We start from the raw sequence: 17,392 nt of genomic DNA, 5'->3' as shown, positions 1-17,392 counted from the left end.
TGTGTTCTCCTTTTACAAAGCTAGTGTTGTATTGGTTTGAGTGAACTCTAAATTTGTGACTTATGCTAATGACTTCAAATCAAGAAAAAAAAACCTGTGCTCAGTTGACTTAAATTCAACATGATGATGCTTTACTAGATGGAAATTTAAGTTGGATACACTGGAAACCATGAGATTTGCTCAAGTACCATTAGAACTTTCAGGACTTGCACTTCAAACTTTATCCTACACAGAGGTTTCTAATTTTGCTTTCAGTACTTCCTCAATTTAAGTCACATCACAAAGAAGACACAGCACATCAATTCAGCCCCAGTCTGAGAAGTTATTAGTATTAATGGTTCCAACCATTCAATCAACATATGAAGAAAACAGAGCCACATTCTTTGTATGCTTTCCGACCAATAATTGAACATGGGCTTATATAAAAGTAAAGCAATTTAACATGTGTTGACCATCAATTTAATGACATCAAAAAAATAAAACAAATAAAAAAAATAAAGAGAGAAGCAAATAACCAGTCCAAATTCCTCTCCTTAAATGCCATTTAATGTGTAGTAGAGTCTTGTTCCAAGCAAACTCAGATCCAGGCATTTGGTGCATGCACCAAAGTTGCTCACAGCATTAGTACACAGCACCACCAACCCATCAGACCACTTTAAAAGAGGGAGGAAAAGAAAAAGGTAAGGACAGATGCATAACATCCAACACATATCACAAATTAATAAAGAGTCAATCACTCTGAAACAATCTCCTGCTCACCTTTATACTGCCAACAAAAGTAAAAGCAACATACATGTCACCTACCTCTGACATGAAACTGCATGGTAGGCCATATGTTGGATGAACTTTCTTGGCATTTTCACATGTAGCCAATGCTCCCTAATAATAATCTCCAAGTCCGATTTCTTTGCATAACCTTCATGGTTATGGCATCTTCTGTAGATTGTTAAGGCTCTCCCAGTGCCCATCCACTGAATCCTGGATGCCTTCGTCAGCAAACTTCCACAAAGATCTCCAAGCTCCATCAGTGAGTTAAACTCACCACCTACTTGGCCCATCAAGCAAGATAACATGTCTGAGTTCCTCCACTTGTAATTCTGATAATGTCATACAGCCAAGGGTTGAAGAGAAGATGCAAAGTCCCTTAACACAAAAAAGTACACACAAATGTGGTCCCTATAACCCACGGTTGCCACCAAAAGACTCAAAAGTGATCAATGCTATCCCAAGGTAGCAGCACTGGTTAGGACAACTGTTTTGTTCACCTAACAATGCCAAACTCTCAACCATCTACATCCAATAATCAATCGACACATTCCATATTAACCATCCCAGTTAGGTGTCACAAGTTCATTTCTACCTCAAGATGAAATTGGCATCTAGACCACAAAAGCGATAATAAATTCCCAAACATTGATGTTGATTTTTCTTGCACAACCTTGGAAAGGACACCTCAAAACCCAGACATGCTCACTACAGGGCATTAAGGAAGGACTTGAACCATCACAAATCACCATCTTCGTAGAGAACCTAGAACGATTAAGGAACACAACCAAATGTTCATTAGCCACAAGCCAGTTCTCCAAATTATCATATCCAGAGCGACATTACATCCAAGGTTCCACTAGAAATAGAAAGAATGTCCAATTAAAGGCCGCCATGTAAAAAGCAACATAAATTGACAGAATGCTTCATATAACTTTAACAATATGATATATATCGCAATGCATATAAATTATGGACAACAATTTTCCTGATCTTTCAGACCACACTACAGAATTGTTCCCTATCACATCCAACACAAACTACTCCGAGCCGAGAACTCATCTCTTCAGTATAAAAAGAACAAGAAGTGTTGCTGAACATTGTAAAGTTCAATTTACGAAATATAGTCAGAAAATCAAAGAATTTACCAAATCATAAACCAAAATTCGAAACAAAGTTCGTACTTTGTTTGCTTGAGAGATTGCATACAACATATCCAAAAGGCAGTCACCATCATAAGCTTCCATTAGGATCCCACAAAGTCAGTAAGGAATAAGAGATGGCAACAACACACATCCATAAAATATTATGCTGCATGACTAAGTTCTTCCCGAATTTCCTATAACTTGCCCCACCACCATGACTGCATCTTTTCAATCAAGAATGTGTACATGTAGATCAATAAGAAGAACATCACATAAAGCAACAACTCGTGAACAAACAACCAAGGATATGATGAAGATAACCAAGGGATGATCCACATAAAATTAGGATCAATTATAAAAAATAATGTATTTGATTAAATAGAAATAAAGCTTAATCAAGTGCTACATCAAGCAGATAACTTATGCACCAACTTTTCCTAATCTTGGTTCGACCAACTGCAATAATGTAGGTCCTCAAGTGGGGCACTTCACTAAATGCCTTTAGATCATCTTTCCTCTCCAACCAAAATAAAACCTGCCAAATCTCAAAAAGATGCAACTTCAAAGAGACTAGCCTTGTCACTCCATTACCCACTATCCATCCCACCAAAGATCGACATTATAATTGCAAACACTAAGGGGAAAAAAGAAAGAAAACTACACAAATTTCATTGCCTTAAAACATATACTGGGGATTTAGACAAGTAAACCAAAAGAAAAAAGAGTTAAAAGTTCAAAATATAGGAAAGCAGTTTACCTGGAGTCGGTCTTGATTCAACCCCTATATTTGAATTGACTGAACTCCATGAAGTTTATAATAAATCGGTTTTTGAAGAAATGAATCTCTGAAATCACTCCTTTCTGCATCTTTTCCTTCTTCACCAACCAACCAAAAAATATTGTATAATAAGAGTCATTAAATATTACTGTTAAATATTACTGAATGCTTCCCATCCAAAATTTCTTGGTGCTCAAGCCATGCACCAAGCAATGCAGGTTGATCATGCCCATTCATCTGACCGTTTGAATTTAAATTCTCACCACCAACCGCAGACAAGCTTGAAGGACCAGCAGAAGCCATTGCAGCAGAGATCACTTTCTCCGGTGGTGATTCCCTCACTAGTGAATGGACCCATGACAGATCAGGCTCGTCCCCATTTCCTCGTAATTCAAAGGATGATGATCGTCTAAGACGTCCCAGCTCTTCACCATTCACTGTCCAATCAGGTGTACCGGAGGGGGATGCCCACTTGGACCATGATGAGTTAACAGGAGAGCCAACAACAGGAGATGAGATGGGACCAAGATCACGGGAGCTCAGGCTCCTGAGTGTCTGCTGTTGCCTCTCCCTTTGTGAAAGAACAGCCAGACGAGAACTCACAGGAGAGACAGGCTCCATGCTTCGTGGAGACATGACACCAGGAGAAGAGGTATTCAGAGAGGCCTGTAAGAGTGATGAATGAGCAGGTAGCTGCTGAGAATCCACCGCCTTCGGTGAGAACACACTTGTATTAATGGGTGAGAGCAGGCTCTGCTGCTGCTGGAACTGGTTGAGTATAGCTGCCTTGTGTGACGGAGAAAACACAGACCCCTGATCAGAATTGTACCTTGGAGATATGGCGACCTCTGCTGAAAAAAGATCATCAAGGTTTGATGGATTCAGTGTATTGGTTCGGATGGTACAATTCCCAGCAGAAGAACTCAGACGGGAGTAGCACAGGTCATTCAACAACTGCTGGGTATCAAACTCGGATATTGCTGAGAGGTCATCCGGAGGGATGTCTCTCACACTGAGAGATGAGCGCAGCCTGCTTGCCTGGAGATTGCTTGCAGGAAGATTCAACGTGGGCATGTTTGGCTGCGGCCAACCCAACGAAGAGTGTCCAATACCATTGGCCGACGGCGACATGGGTGGCGTGAAGGGAGACATAACAGCAGAGACCGATGACGGTGAGCCGGGCATGAGCCCCATCGCAGCTGCCATCTCCATTGCAGCAGAGGTTGCACGTGGAGAAGGAACAGCAGACCCAGTTGACACATAGAGCGGACGCAGCTCCTCGTTCGTGTGCGCAAAGAAACAGACCCGGCGGGAGCAACTGGTTCCATCCTTGCAGAGTCTCGTGCGGTACTGCGCCGGGTGAAGCCAGCATTCGAACACCCCATGTGCATACTCACACATGTCTCCCCTCCGGCACGACCCCTTCCGAAAGTCAGGGCACGGGACGCAGCTGTAGTGGTATTTCCTCGGGTCACGCCGCCGGGCGTTCTCACCAGGGTGGACGAAGGGGCACTCGGTCCAGTCATGCGAATAAGCACGAGAGCACGGGCGGATCTTGAAGGAGAACATACGGAACTCATCCGTGGTATATATGCTGTTCTTGATATCTGGAAGCGACGGGTCTACTGGATACTCTTTCTTCTCGGACACCCTCACCGGGGGAAGGTCAGGGTCCTTTGCCGTCGGAGGAGAGGAAGTCGAGTTGGACGATCGAGTGCCGTCCTCATCAGGGGACAAAGAACGCGGTGGCGAATTGGAGCTCGTCGAGTCGGTCATCACACCAAGGGGAAGATGATGGTGATCGGCACCACCACCCGACGCATTACTGCGCCTTCCAAGAAGCTGTTCGAGGGCACTCTTCACATCAGGCAACTTGGGAGGCACGACAATCACATCGGCCGGGCGGTCCCCATTGACATCGACCAACGTAGGATCGGCACCAGCCGCGAGGAGTGCCTTCACGGCATCAACAGCATCAAAGGATCCGCCGGATGCAGCACAGTGGAGCGCGGTGGTGTTATCTGGGGCGGACGCACGGTTGACCTCGACAGACGGCAGGGAGAGGATGAACTTGAGGACGTCAAGGCTGCCGTACGTGGCCGCCACCATCAGGGGAGTTCGGTGCTCGAGCACCATGCGGTTGGAGCCCTTCCTGCGGCCGTACCAGAGGCCGACGTCGTCCACGGCCAACGGGTCACGATCGAGGGATCGCCCGAATGCTTCCGCATCGTTGTTGGCTGCGAGTTCAAGGAGGCTCGAGGAGTCAGCGATCTCGACGGTGAGATGATTCATTCCCAAGACCGGACCGTGTTGTTGATGCTCTCCCCGTGAGGTTGGAGCCGGCGACGACGACGATGAAGGCTTTATGCGCTCCGGACCACCACACATGCTGCGGCCGGCATGAAATAGACCTAAAATCCACAGATTCATCAGAAGACTCGACAAAATCGCGTTTACAAAACCAACTCGCTGAAATGATCCAAAGAAAACGACCAAAACACTATTTTTCTCACTCCAATCCTCAACGAAGTACGCACAAGTTGACTGGATCGCCAAGACGACGACCTTATTTCTCATATAGGACACCAAAAGAGTCAAATAAATCAGCAGAGACTCGGAGAACACGGAAGAGAGATCTGAGAGAGCTCACGGATCCCGTCAGCCGAAGAGAGTAGATCGGGAAGGCTGCGATCGAAACCGGCGTCAATGCGCTCCCGATGCGAACCACCAGAGGAGCGGGACCGGGAAAAGGCGACGGCCGACGCCGCAAGCGAGCAAGTGGTGATCCGGAGAACAAACTAGGCGCCGCCTCCACACCACACCACCACGGCCGATTTATGAGAGGTCTCGGTCGCTCCCCACAAAACCCACCCCCAAATGAAACCAAATGAGACACCGCCCACATGAGGGCCACCTTTTTCTTTTTACATCCATTTAACGCCTCGCCTCCGTCGTTTATCCTACGCGCGTCGAAACGGAGCGCGCTTTAAATTTCGATCCAAATCGCGATGGACGGTCCGCCAATAATCTCTTCTCTACCTTCCGTGTTATTGCGTATTTATGATGGGACCGACGTGGGTCCCGTTAAAAGAAGTTGTTAGTTTTCGGGGTAGGGAACGGGTTCGGGGCCGCCCGAGTTCGAATCCCGACGGGTGACCGGCCGAGCCGGTGCAAAAGGGTACGGGGGTGCGGAGAACCGGGTGGGTAGGTGAATCCGGTCACCGGATAAGGTCGCGTGCGTGTCTCGAGGGGCGGTCGAGACTGCTGGATTGGAATCCCGGGTGCGTTCCGCGAACCGGGCGCCGTACTGGACCCCAAGACCGGCCTATCAAAGCCGAGTCGCCGAGTCGGTGGCGCGGTCGAATCGGGTCGGAACATCGAATGCTTTGAGATTCGGGCAGTAGAGTCGCGCCCCTCCAACGTTTGATGGATGAACGGCGCATCTCTGTCCGGTTGGCAAAGATAGGAGGCATGTCATGTCCTCTTCTGATGCATGCGTGGTTACTTCGGACAATGTCTCCAAAGCCACCATGACTTCTCAAGCACCCAACGAGCAATCATGGCATGATCTGTGGCTCTCGATGTCCCAACCACGACATCACAAAGATTTGCTTTGTCAAATCAAATCAGCATGCTCGGAAAAGCTTCTCGCGAGAAGGTCAAAGGGCGTACACCGATCGATGTCACTAGACAATCACCCAATCTTTCACATCATTAATCTTGTTGGAATAAAAACAATCTACATGATGATGATTGTTAAGTCATATTATTTGATACAAAAATAAATTCGGATTTAGTCGAGGTTCACTTCTAAATTCATCGTAGATAATAGTATCCGAAGAGGTCCGATAAATAATCTATAAAACTACATCGAGATATAGGCTTATTCGATGTCTAAGTTGATAATAGATTGATAGGATTCAAAGAGAACGGATCTATGGGTTGTATAATCATGTGTCCAAGTAACCGAGAGTTATAGTTATGAGATAATAGTTTATCTTAACATTGAGATTATTAGTCATCATCTCAAGCAAGTAGGGTTCTTTGTATGTGCAAAAATAATATTTCTATTAGTGTCGTATCATCAACGAAAGGATTATAATTATTATGAATCATACTAATCATACCACATGTAGATTATAAATCATGGTGGATGCATATTATGGTTTAGTTAGCTAAGTCATTACATTATCACTAAATTAAAATAAAATATATATATAATAATCTGGATATCAAATTATTTTCATGACAATTGAAGTGTGGATAATCTTAATGATATAGAAAAAGAGTCTACTCCAAAGGTGAGGTATATGTTTTTCTCTAAAATATTTTCACTACGTTCATCACCTCTTCTTATTATTATCCAAATAAAATTTTGTAACGTATTCTCATTTTACCATACTTATATATATATATATATTTTTTTTTTTTTCCTTTGACAATTTTATCTCAACAAATGTCACTTTAATATTGTCTATCTTAAGGCTTTTAGGAAAGTAATGTAATTTCACGATAAAAGTGAACCAAATCAACTCACAGGTTATCCTCAACTAAATGGACTCGTAAATTCCATTAATATGGACCAATCAAAGTTATTATGTACATTCCCATATCGATTGCCCCATTAATCAAATTCATATTAATTTAATCACTAAAATGAATCATGTTAACATCATTTTTTAGTAATATAATATATATATATATATACCCACGAGACTCTCGTGTGTCATAAAGTGTCAATGCACACAATTTTATTGAGACTTGAATCTTGATACAAATAGATATATCAAATATAACGAAATTAATTTTGTAACTCGAATCGTGATATAAATAACTTATTTTCTGAACTCAAAATTGAGATATTGGAAGAATTTTTTTTGCCTTCCAATATATCAATAGGTTGATTATTTCGCTCTTCTATCTTACAAAAAGAAAAAAAAGATTTCTAAAAATTATTTTTTGGATATACAAGAGAGCATTTGAGAGATGAAATTCGTGAAACTCAAAATCTCATTTTGTTTTTAAGGCGTAATATTGAGAACGCTCACTAAATGAGTAATAAATTTCAGATCTAATTAATTTTAATGTATCAAATATCATTAAATGAGTGATACATCATTGCAACATGACTTTGAACTTGAATCTCGCTTTCATTATTTTATCTTTATAAAAAAATATTTTAAAAATATTAACTAATTATTTTCTCTTAAGAGAGATTTTTTTTTTTCAAAAAGGAGAAAGAGAAGCCAAATATTCTAATTTTAGTACTATACATGAATAATAATACAAAACATATGGGTGAAATATCGAGTTTTAATCAACAAACATCATAATGCAAAATTAAAACTTAGTACAACTAAATTCTCCCAACATTTATTATCATCTTTGATTAATTTTATGATATCAATTGGGAGTCTATCGTTACTACATAGCTTAAGCATTTTAATTAATAATTTATACTTATAGCTCAATTATCTCGACACAATAAATTATGCGAGAGTGAATATGATATTGGACATTATGAGAAAACCAAATAAATCTACAACTTAATGAGTTAATCATCCCTTTGATCAATCCAAATATGATATATTCAAATTTTATAAAGAAAAAAGAAAAAAAATAATTTTATTCACTCCCAAAAGCACCTTTGTCGATGGTGAAACCATTCATGAATCGATGTCATGTTGTAAATTAGGAATACAGTCAAGAAATAGGTGTTAAGTTGGACACTTCTTTCATAGTCATGTGGTGCTACTCATCGTCACATCTCTCTCTCTCTCTCTCTCTCTCTCTCGTTTTCCATCAACCCCCTTTCTCTATCCTAAACACTATCCCCCATCCCTCCGGTGTTTGGCCAAAGAGACATGAGAACTCCGAGGCCTTTATTCCCTCTCCATTTTCCAAGGCATCGAGATGTGGGAATCCACTAAGCACACATGCACTGTAATATGTGAAATCTTTATTCCATCAACCCCTCACTAAGGACTAATTAATTAGTTATCTTTAGAATTTAAAATTATATTAAGATTCTTATATTTACGAAAGTAAAATATATAATTTTATTGTTCTAACAAAATCTCTCTCTTAATTTTTAATCTTATAAGATTATTGTTTTAATCATATATAATGACTAAAAAATTTCACTTTCATAATTATAAAAAAATTAATATAATTTTTAAAAATATAGGAACCGAAATACTAAATACATCCAATTAATGAGATAATATGTAATTAATCTCCTAATTAATTATCACCATTTTTTTATTTACTATCCTAAGTTCCAAACGGAGATTTTTCACATTTTACGTTTAGAAAATGCTTCCTATATGATATGATGTTGGCGTTTTATTAGGAAATATTATAGTTTTTAGAATTCATCCACAAGGGTTATATTTTTTTTCAAATATATCAAAGAGTGCCATATCTTTTTTTATTTTTCTATATTTATAATTTTACTTTTTTATTTTTCTATTCATTCATTGGTTTAAACCATAAAAAAATAAAGATATATATAGTAATTTATAAAATCTTGAGCCTTTTTTTGTGGAATAAATTTTTTTCTTATCGTTCATAAATAAAATCCAATGAATTTGTGGTTTCATGCCTCTTTTCTTTTTTCTATATAAAGTAAAATGATAAAGATGGAACCCACTCTCAAAATATGGCTATCAAACATTAAGATATTTACCGATTAATTTGATGGGATCTCAATTGGATGAGTCCATCACACACCACATTAATGTTTTAGTGCAAAATAAATTAACCGATGAAGTTTTAACGTTCATATGCCACATCATAATTAAATTAATATTTTGAATGTAAAAATTTTAGTGCAATTATTCACAAGTAAACTAATTTACTAACTGTCAATAATAAACTTAAAAATAGAGATGATCAATATTTAGTTCGAATCAAAATCAACTCAATCTAAAATCGAAATCGAATCGGGTCAACCATTCCAAATTGAACTAGGATCATTATTCCTAAAAATTAGAATCAGAATCGAAATAATAAGTTTTAAATCGATTAAATATTAACAACTAAATAATAAATAATTTTTATGATATAGTGATTAATAATTTAGATCTAAAAATGTATTGATATTAAGTCAATGGTTCGATGATTCCGAATTGAACTAAAATTGGGATCGATTCGATTTCGATTTCTATAAATTAGAATCAAAATTAAAATCATCTGTTCAAATCGACTATATATATATATATATATATATATATATATATATATATATATATATATATATAACATATAAAATATGAATAGTTTTTGGTTAATACTTTAGATTTAAAAGATAGTGACTATAATTCAAATAATCAGAAGAGAACTATTCAAATAATGAAATTTGATGTGTTAAAAGACCAAATTGTCCTCGTGTGAAAACGATTCTACCATAAAAGAGGAGGGCAGTTTGGGTTCATCCCCATCGAGAACAGCTCGAGACCTCATGTTCGAAAGCCGCCGGCACAGGACACGAGCCTCGCGCAATGGACATCTCACCTTCAACACCGACCGCTTGTGGCCGACACCAAATTTATCTGCAGTCCTCCGATCATTATCGGACTGCCGGTGAATTGTTACACGCAAGCTTCGAGAAGTTCACACGGCTTCCTCACTTTCAATGCCAACCCACGAGAGAGGTGTTTTCCGGGGAAGGACGGAGACCGGGGGGGGGGGATGGAAGTGACGGGAGGATGTCACGCCCTTCGTATTCTTGGAAACGAAGCACTCTTTGCTGTTCCCTTTCGCATCATCCCGTTGCCATCATACGAGAAAAAGTAGCGGTCGAGCTTGGAGATCTCTCCAGCCATGTCTTTTCGTGATGTGCTGGACAGCGACTTTGGAGGAATAGCAGCTCAAGCGCAGATGAGAGTTCGACATGTCGATCGTCCTAAGGGAAGACTGTCATGGATGCATTTTTGTGAGAAGCTACCGTCAGCATTGTTATACGGGTGAATGAGAGTCAACGGAGGACGCTATGTGATGATATATATCACGACTGAATGCTTATTACATCTGCAAGTTCGAGGAATGAAATTGGACACTACTTAATAATAATAATATTTTTAATTATTCTGATCTTAGTTCTACAACTGAATCGATTTCAAGCACTTCCGATTTCGATTCAGGAACACATTTTAGTTTTTTTAATTTCTCTCTAATTAATCAAAAATCATTCGATTTTCTATTAAAAAACTAAACCAGAGATCTAAAACATGAGACGACAGAAGACTTTTGTTACTGGGACAGAAATCATGACATTAAGGTCACAGTGGGGGCTGAAAGAAATCACTGAGATTATAGTTACAGAGATTCTGATAGGATTTCCTGTTCTTGTAAATGTCACTGTTCACTGTATCAGAAAAGAGGTCAGGAAAAATTCTCAGATGGCATTGGAAGGCAAAGGTCAACGAGTCTAGAACAATTAGGCAAGCGCAATTGTCATATCCTTGACAAACTGGACAACAATTGTCTTTGCATTTGAAGGAATCAAAGGGAGAGAGATTAAAGTTTACATCAGACCAATGAAGTCTCACATCTTACAAATAATATCAGATTCATAGAAGTTTGCCACATGCTACAACTGTTCACAGCATTCTCTATATTTCTATGGAATTGACTAATTTGTTCTGATTGTGAATTGTCAATTGGTTTTCAACAAAGTGAGGTATCACAAGCAACTTTAACGACAACCAAATCTGATGACATCAAATGTGCAGATCTGCTGAATTATATATTTAAGGTGTAAGAATACAAATAGCACTTGGTGTCCCTTCCAACTTGTGGAGATGCAAATACATGCATATATACAACCACACAACCCATTGGCATCCCTTTGTAGTCCACACATATTGTCAATCTCAAATGCCCACAATCCCCTTGCTCTATCGAAGAAACCGAAGAAAAGAAGAAAAAAGTGGGAAGAACCAACTTTCGGGATCGTTACGGAAACAAATATGACAAGAAAAAAATATATCAAAAAGCTAACCAAACAAGATCTCAAGTTTGAAACTCGCAAATATATGTCTGTTCAGTTCTCATCTATCCTCGCTTTTCAACTGCAAAGATCCATCCTTCATCAGTTTTGAGCTTAGGTTACTGAATCGTTCCCTGGAATACTGCCTTGATGCCTTCCTCCAATCCGTACCCGCTTTCATCATCATGGCAAACTCCTCGTAGCTTATTTTCCCATCCTGAAATTGAAGAAAAGAAGAAGAAAATTTCAACTTGTTAGTGTTTTACCATGAGAACTGTCTAAGCACGATGCACTTTTCCTACTTATCATTCATCTAGAAAGTTGTCGACCGATAGCCTTCTGATAAGGAAAACTACCAAAATCTTCATTTTAGATCTATGTTTACATTCTACAAACTAGAATAGGTATATTTTTACACCTTGAGAAGGCTTTTTCTTTTTATATTGAGAGGAAAAGAGACAGAATATAAAAGGAAATGGGAAAAAATAGAGCTACAACTGGAAGCTAACATATAAGTATAAAACTGACCTTGTCGGTGTCTACATCGCGAATAATGGCGTTAATCACTTCTTCATGGTTTGGACCCAATTCATCAGCCAAACAGTCACTGAGCTCTTCAATTTCTATGTATCCAGTATTATTTCGATCAAAATATCGAAAGGCCTTGTGCAGGTGCTCATCATTTCCGATCTTTCTTATGTGGATAGAGACAGCAACAAATTCTCTATAGTTCAGAGAGCCGTTTCCATCGGCATCGGCCTGTCATGAAGAAGGTCAACAAGTTTAAAATAGCAAGAGTAAGTATTCATGTTCAGCACTCGCATCTGTTGTATGCTACACTTGGGCACCATAGCAGGGTCTGCTTTTGCAGAATAATCTCTGCACAGCTAAACTCTTCAAGCTTATTGAGAAATCAACCAAAACACCATGCATTATTGAATGATACAATTTAGCATCTAATCTCGGAATGTCATGTTCATATCAATCAACAAAAAAAATCCTAAACAAGCATAACAAGATATCAAAAATCACGAAATCACATGTTCATACCCTTAACATTCCATGACAGACCAAATTAAACCAATAATTGAGCATGAGATTACCTTGCTGAGGTACAAATTTACAGAGGATAATAAATAAAAACTAAATGCTCAGGAAGAAACTTACTGCGTCCATTAGTATCTTGAGATCTGCATCAGAAATCGGGTATTCAAGCTTGTGCAAACCATGTTTTAGCTCCTCAAGTGTTATTTGCCCTTTGCTGTTCACGTCTATCTTCTCAAACATATCCTTTATATCAGCAACCTCTTCCACAGATAAATGTTCAGCCACCACCTGCAGGAATGCAGTTCCAATTGTATCAGCATTAAATTTGGCCAGATGACAAGGAATATATAAAAAGTTGTGAATCTTGATCAAGTGTATCACAAGGATGACTCTGCGATAAACATGGCCATGCACATAGGATTGCTTATGATGATGTGTTAAAGAGGATAAGAAGTCCATTAATACATGCAACAGATTCTTACCCTAAGAGCTTTCTTTTTAAATTTGTTCATCACTGAAAATTGCTGCAGTCTTGCGCGAACACTTTCACCAAGATTAACGTTGGGAGCCTTCTTGGCATTTTGCAACCACGGGTGATCTGCAATGCAGGGAAACACTTCTAAGAATGAAGCACATGCCACATGAATTACTTTAGATGTAGATAAAACCCAATAGACTGCACAAATAGTTTTTGTGAAGTCTAAATCTAAGTTGAAGGAAACAGTATATTAGTATTGTAAAAAAACATCCTACATGAAAAGGACAAAAAGCTATTCGTCATATGATGAATTCAACAAGTTTGTTTTTGGTATCCAGCATTGCACACTTTATTTGATGTAAAAACAAAAGAAATTGAAGATTGCCTACCGGACACAATCATTTCTGGATGTTGTTATTCATAGGTTCGGTTCCCTCATGTTATTGGGAAGCATGATAGGAGGATTGTTTTCCTTAAAGTCCTTGGTACGTTTTAGAAAGGACAGCAAATATGATTTAGTCAAACAGAAAAATGTCAGTTCAAGCAATACTTAATGAAGAACAGGTAGGTAATGAAGATTTACCAAGCACTTCCTGAGCTGTCAAACGTTTATTAGGATCTGGATCAAGCATTCGTTTGACAAGGTCTTTGGCAGCATCAGAAACCTTTGGCCACGGGTCTCTTCTAAAATCGATAACAGAACGAATAATTGCCTGTGCAATGCCTTGTTCCGTTTCTGCATAAGCACCGGATGTTAATTAACTAACAGATGCTCAGTGGATTATCATATGGACTTGACTATATAGCTCTGTACAGTTCATCAATTGGTAATGCATGAAGTATCAAATGATATGATTTCAAACTTTATCCGTCCCTGGAATTCTCTTCCTTTTGGCTTTCAATGGAGAAAATTACCTGCCCAAAATGGTGGCACACCACAAAGCAGGATGTATAGGATAACTCCTGCACTCCAGACATCAATTTCCGGGCCATAGTTTCGCTTTAAAACCTCCGGAGCCATGTAGTAAGGACTGCCAACTATCTCAGTGAAGCGCTCACCTGTGCAGCAAAAATGAAACCAGCAAAGCTGTCAGAAATCATGAGATCACCTACACACTATTGCTCCATTAACTGGTATGACCGGCGAATGAATTTTCATGAACTTATAGCAACTCAGGTATCAAAAAGCATTTTGAGTTTCATGCTGAAGGATAATAAGAGGAAAACATGATAAGATACCATCAAAATATTCTTCATATTATTGTAATACCTGGTTTAAAAAATACAGACAACCCAAAATCGATCGCTTTCAGAGGGGCATTTTCGTTTTTGTTTCCAAACAAGAAGTTCTCAGGCTTGAGGTCTCGGTGCATCACCCCATGCATGTGGCAATTCTGCGACAGCATAGAGCAAATAATTACATATCAGCAGATTAACTAATTTGATAAGATTTTAGTCATACCAACATTAAAATCCAGCTTCGAAAAGCATCGTATTTCAAGCGACATATATAGACGAGTCATAATTCAGGCATGAAAATGTTCAAATCCAGCTTGAATGAACATGTTATGCCATTGAACCTAAGCAGAATGCAACCTGGAACTGCCACTAACAAGCAGAGTACCCCCAATTTTTCTCATGAATGAGAGCAATTAGGACCAACAAAAGGAGGCTAAAGATCCGGGAAAAAAAAAGAGAAACAAATGTTTTGCAAGTTTGGGCCGTAGAAGTTCACAAATGGTTTATCAACAAATTTTTGAGGTGATTACACAGCATAAAATAAATAGTTCCTCAACAGAGAAAGTAAAAAAAAGGAAGAACATTGTCCTTTCACAACAAATATGTATATATATTCTCAGGAGATCCAAGTGCACAAAATAGCAAGAATGTCGATGAATTCTATGATCAAAAGGATTAGCAAATGGAAAACAGGGATCCAATTTAGAATCAAAAAGAAGAAGTAGATAATGGAAGGGGAACTACCTGCACCACTTGGACGATTGTTCGGATGACCATGGCGGCCGCCCTTTCGGTGTAATGCCCCCTCGCAACGATCCGATCGAACAGCTCCCCTCCTTCGCATAGCTCCATGACCAGGTGGACAGCGGCGTCGTCCTCATAGGTGTCCCTGAGGCTCACGATGTTGGGGTGGCTTGGCAAGTGCCTCATGATCTCCACCTCCCTCCTCACATCCTCGATGTCCACGATGGTCCGCAGCTTCTTCTTGGAGATGGACTTGCAGGCGAAGAGGTCCCCTGAGTCCTTGTCGGTGCAGAGGTAGGTGATGCCGAACTCCCCACGGCCGAGCTCCCGGCCGAGGTCGTACCGGCTCCGGATGTCCCGGCCGGCGGAGTCCTTGAGGACGACGAGGCTGGGTGTGGGTCCGTGGTGGCCATCGGTGGAAAAGGGGTTCGGTTTCTTCTTCTTCTTCGCCTTCTTCTTCTCCGGATCAACAGGGGCGGCGCAGCAATTCCCCATCAAAGTTCAGCAATTTCTTCGATCAAGATCTGATCTTTTCAACGTTTTCTTCAGGGATTAACCTAACCAAGCCTAGCTAAGATGGAATCCTCCAAAACCCCTCAACGAAATTAAAGGATCAAGCTTGGAAGGTAAAACCCGTTGGAAAATCTAAGACAGAAAACGGCGCCTTTGTATGGATAAGAATCACCCAAATCCACTTCTTTCCTCCGTTGTTCCTCCCAATTTAGCTTCTTCCAAAAAAAAAAACTTGGGCTCTGGCGCCTCTCTTTTACCTTCTCCCCTCTCCAAGTCTCTCAATCTGATCAGAACCGAGTGCAAAGCAAGGGTTTTTATGGGGTCATGAGGCGTGCTACGATCCCCGGGCTTAAACAAGAGAACTGGAACGTCATAAATAGCAACAACTCATTCAACAGATGGGGGGTTTGAATCAGCTAAGGAAGGTGGGAGGAGAAGGTCAAAGATTCCAACTTGGGCCTCCCTCTACTCGCAACAACAATGAAAAGGAAGGAGAAACGAGAGGCAAATTCTGCTCGCTTTCTTACGCTGCAAGATCACTTGTTTAAGTTGGTCAAACCAAGAAAAGATCTGCCTTCTTTTCCCTCCAATTGCGACATCAATCTAACAAGCTAAGGCTTACAGGGATGAAGAAGATGCCCACTTCTAGATTATTTTTAGCCTCCTTTGTGTACCGAGCTACACTTTCAAACACAAGACTTGACCATCTAAGAATATGCTGACCAGTTCTCCCCTCTCTCTCGACAGTTACAAAGAAAGAAAACACAGTCTTATCAATCAAAGCAGATGATTTCTTTCTGCTGTTCCTCTCACAGAAGAAAACATCGGTGTTTTGAGCTCAAAGATCAAGCTGTAGGAAGAGAGGCAAATAATAAATTGCGAGACCTTCCCGGAAATTTGCAGCATTAAAAATCTTGACTTCTCCCAGAGAAGCACCTATCCGTCCTGTTCCATCTTTGTCCGGCTACATGAATGCCACTAAGGAAGCTATCATCCTCAATAAATATATCGATCATCCGTATCTTCGTGTCACATTAGTTTTACAGACACTAAATTTAAATTTAGGAATATAAATGTATAAAATCGATAATTTTTAGAAGTATAGCTAAATAATTCCATTTAGTATGATCAAAGGAGACATGAGAAATTATTGTGGGCATGCTACAGTCAAAAGTTTGCGAGCCCAAGACCTTGCCCGTTGACTTAACCCAAGGGTTGGAAACAGGAACGAGAGACATGGAAACCTGGCAAATCTGGTTGATTGGTCAACCACGTTACGTGGAACTCGAATCTCGATCGAGGATAACGTGTCGCCTGGGGCTTGGACTTGATTTGACTTTGGCAGGATCATGTGGAGACCGTGAAACCGTTGACTTTGTGTGGAGCTCCACCCGTGAATAACGCTTGTTGGAATGTGCTAACCAACTTAATCGATTATTCGATGCGTAGGGGGGATTCCAAATCAACGGAGATCTACTCTCAGTACTTTGTTTTTTTTGGAGTCGACACATCGGAAAATAAGATAATTTGGTCCCAAACCACACAAAAAGATAATTTAGAGTATTTTTTTATTATTTTTATAAATCTTTTTATGGTGTTCTTAAATCTCTTTTCTCATCGATCATCCTAATAAACTAATAGTATTTAGTCATGAATAAAATGATAGAAGAATGATTTTCAAAAGAGGTTTA

General features: G+C 39.8%; 2 protein-coding genes across 12 annotated transcripts; both read right to left on the bottom strand.

Moving 5' to 3' along the window:
• Positions 1-511: 511 nt before the first annotated feature.
• LOC135583616 (zinc finger CCCH domain-containing protein 24-like) lies at positions 512-5,585 on the bottom strand. 11 transcript variants are annotated; one of them, XM_065103831.1, is made up of 4 exons: positions 5,202-5,325; positions 1,950-5,099; positions 805-1,530; positions 512-653 (listed from the first exon to the last, which is right to left on the bottom strand). In XM_065103831.1, the coding sequence occupies exons 1-2, from the start codon at positions 5,263-5,265 to the stop codon at positions 2,827-2,829; spliced, it is 2,337 nt and encodes a 778-aa protein (XP_064959903.1). In that variant the 5' UTR covers positions 5,266-5,325; the 3' UTR covers positions 512-653; positions 805-1,530; positions 1,950-2,826. The 11 variants fall into 11 exon arrangements, with proteins under 11 accessions (XP_064959903.1, XP_064959904.1, XP_064959907.1 ...); XM_065103832.1 differs by having other exon boundaries at positions 512-1,530; positions 1,950-2,445; positions 2,668-5,099; XM_065103835.1 differs by having other exon boundaries at positions 512-1,530; positions 1,950-2,134; positions 2,668-5,099.
• A 5,818-nt stretch (positions 5,586-11,403) lies between these two features.
• On the bottom strand, positions 11,404-16,632 carry LOC135609974 (calcium-dependent protein kinase 20-like). Its single transcript, XM_065103842.1, has 8 exons — positions 15,189-16,632; positions 14,476-14,599; positions 14,121-14,264; positions 13,789-13,941; positions 13,210-13,325; positions 12,848-13,015; positions 12,209-12,439; positions 11,404-11,897 (listed from the first exon to the last, which is right to left on the bottom strand). The coding sequence occupies exons 1-8, from the start codon at positions 15,681-15,683 to the stop codon at positions 11,742-11,744; spliced, it is 1,587 nt and encodes a 528-aa protein (XP_064959914.1). The 5' UTR covers positions 15,684-16,632; the 3' UTR covers positions 11,404-11,741.
• Positions 16,633-17,392: the final 760 nt, after the last annotated feature.

The sequence above is a fragment of the Musa acuminata genome, chromosome BXJ2-4 (genome assembly GCF_036884655.1).
Source record: "Musa acuminata AAA Group cultivar baxijiao chromosome BXJ2-4, Cavendish_Baxijiao_AAA, whole genome shotgun sequence".
Taxonomy (NCBI): Eukaryota; Viridiplantae; Streptophyta; class Magnoliopsida; order Zingiberales; family Musaceae; genus Musa; species Musa acuminata.
Note: the sequence above shows the minus strand (reverse complement) of the source record. Positions and strands in the feature narration are given on the sequence as shown.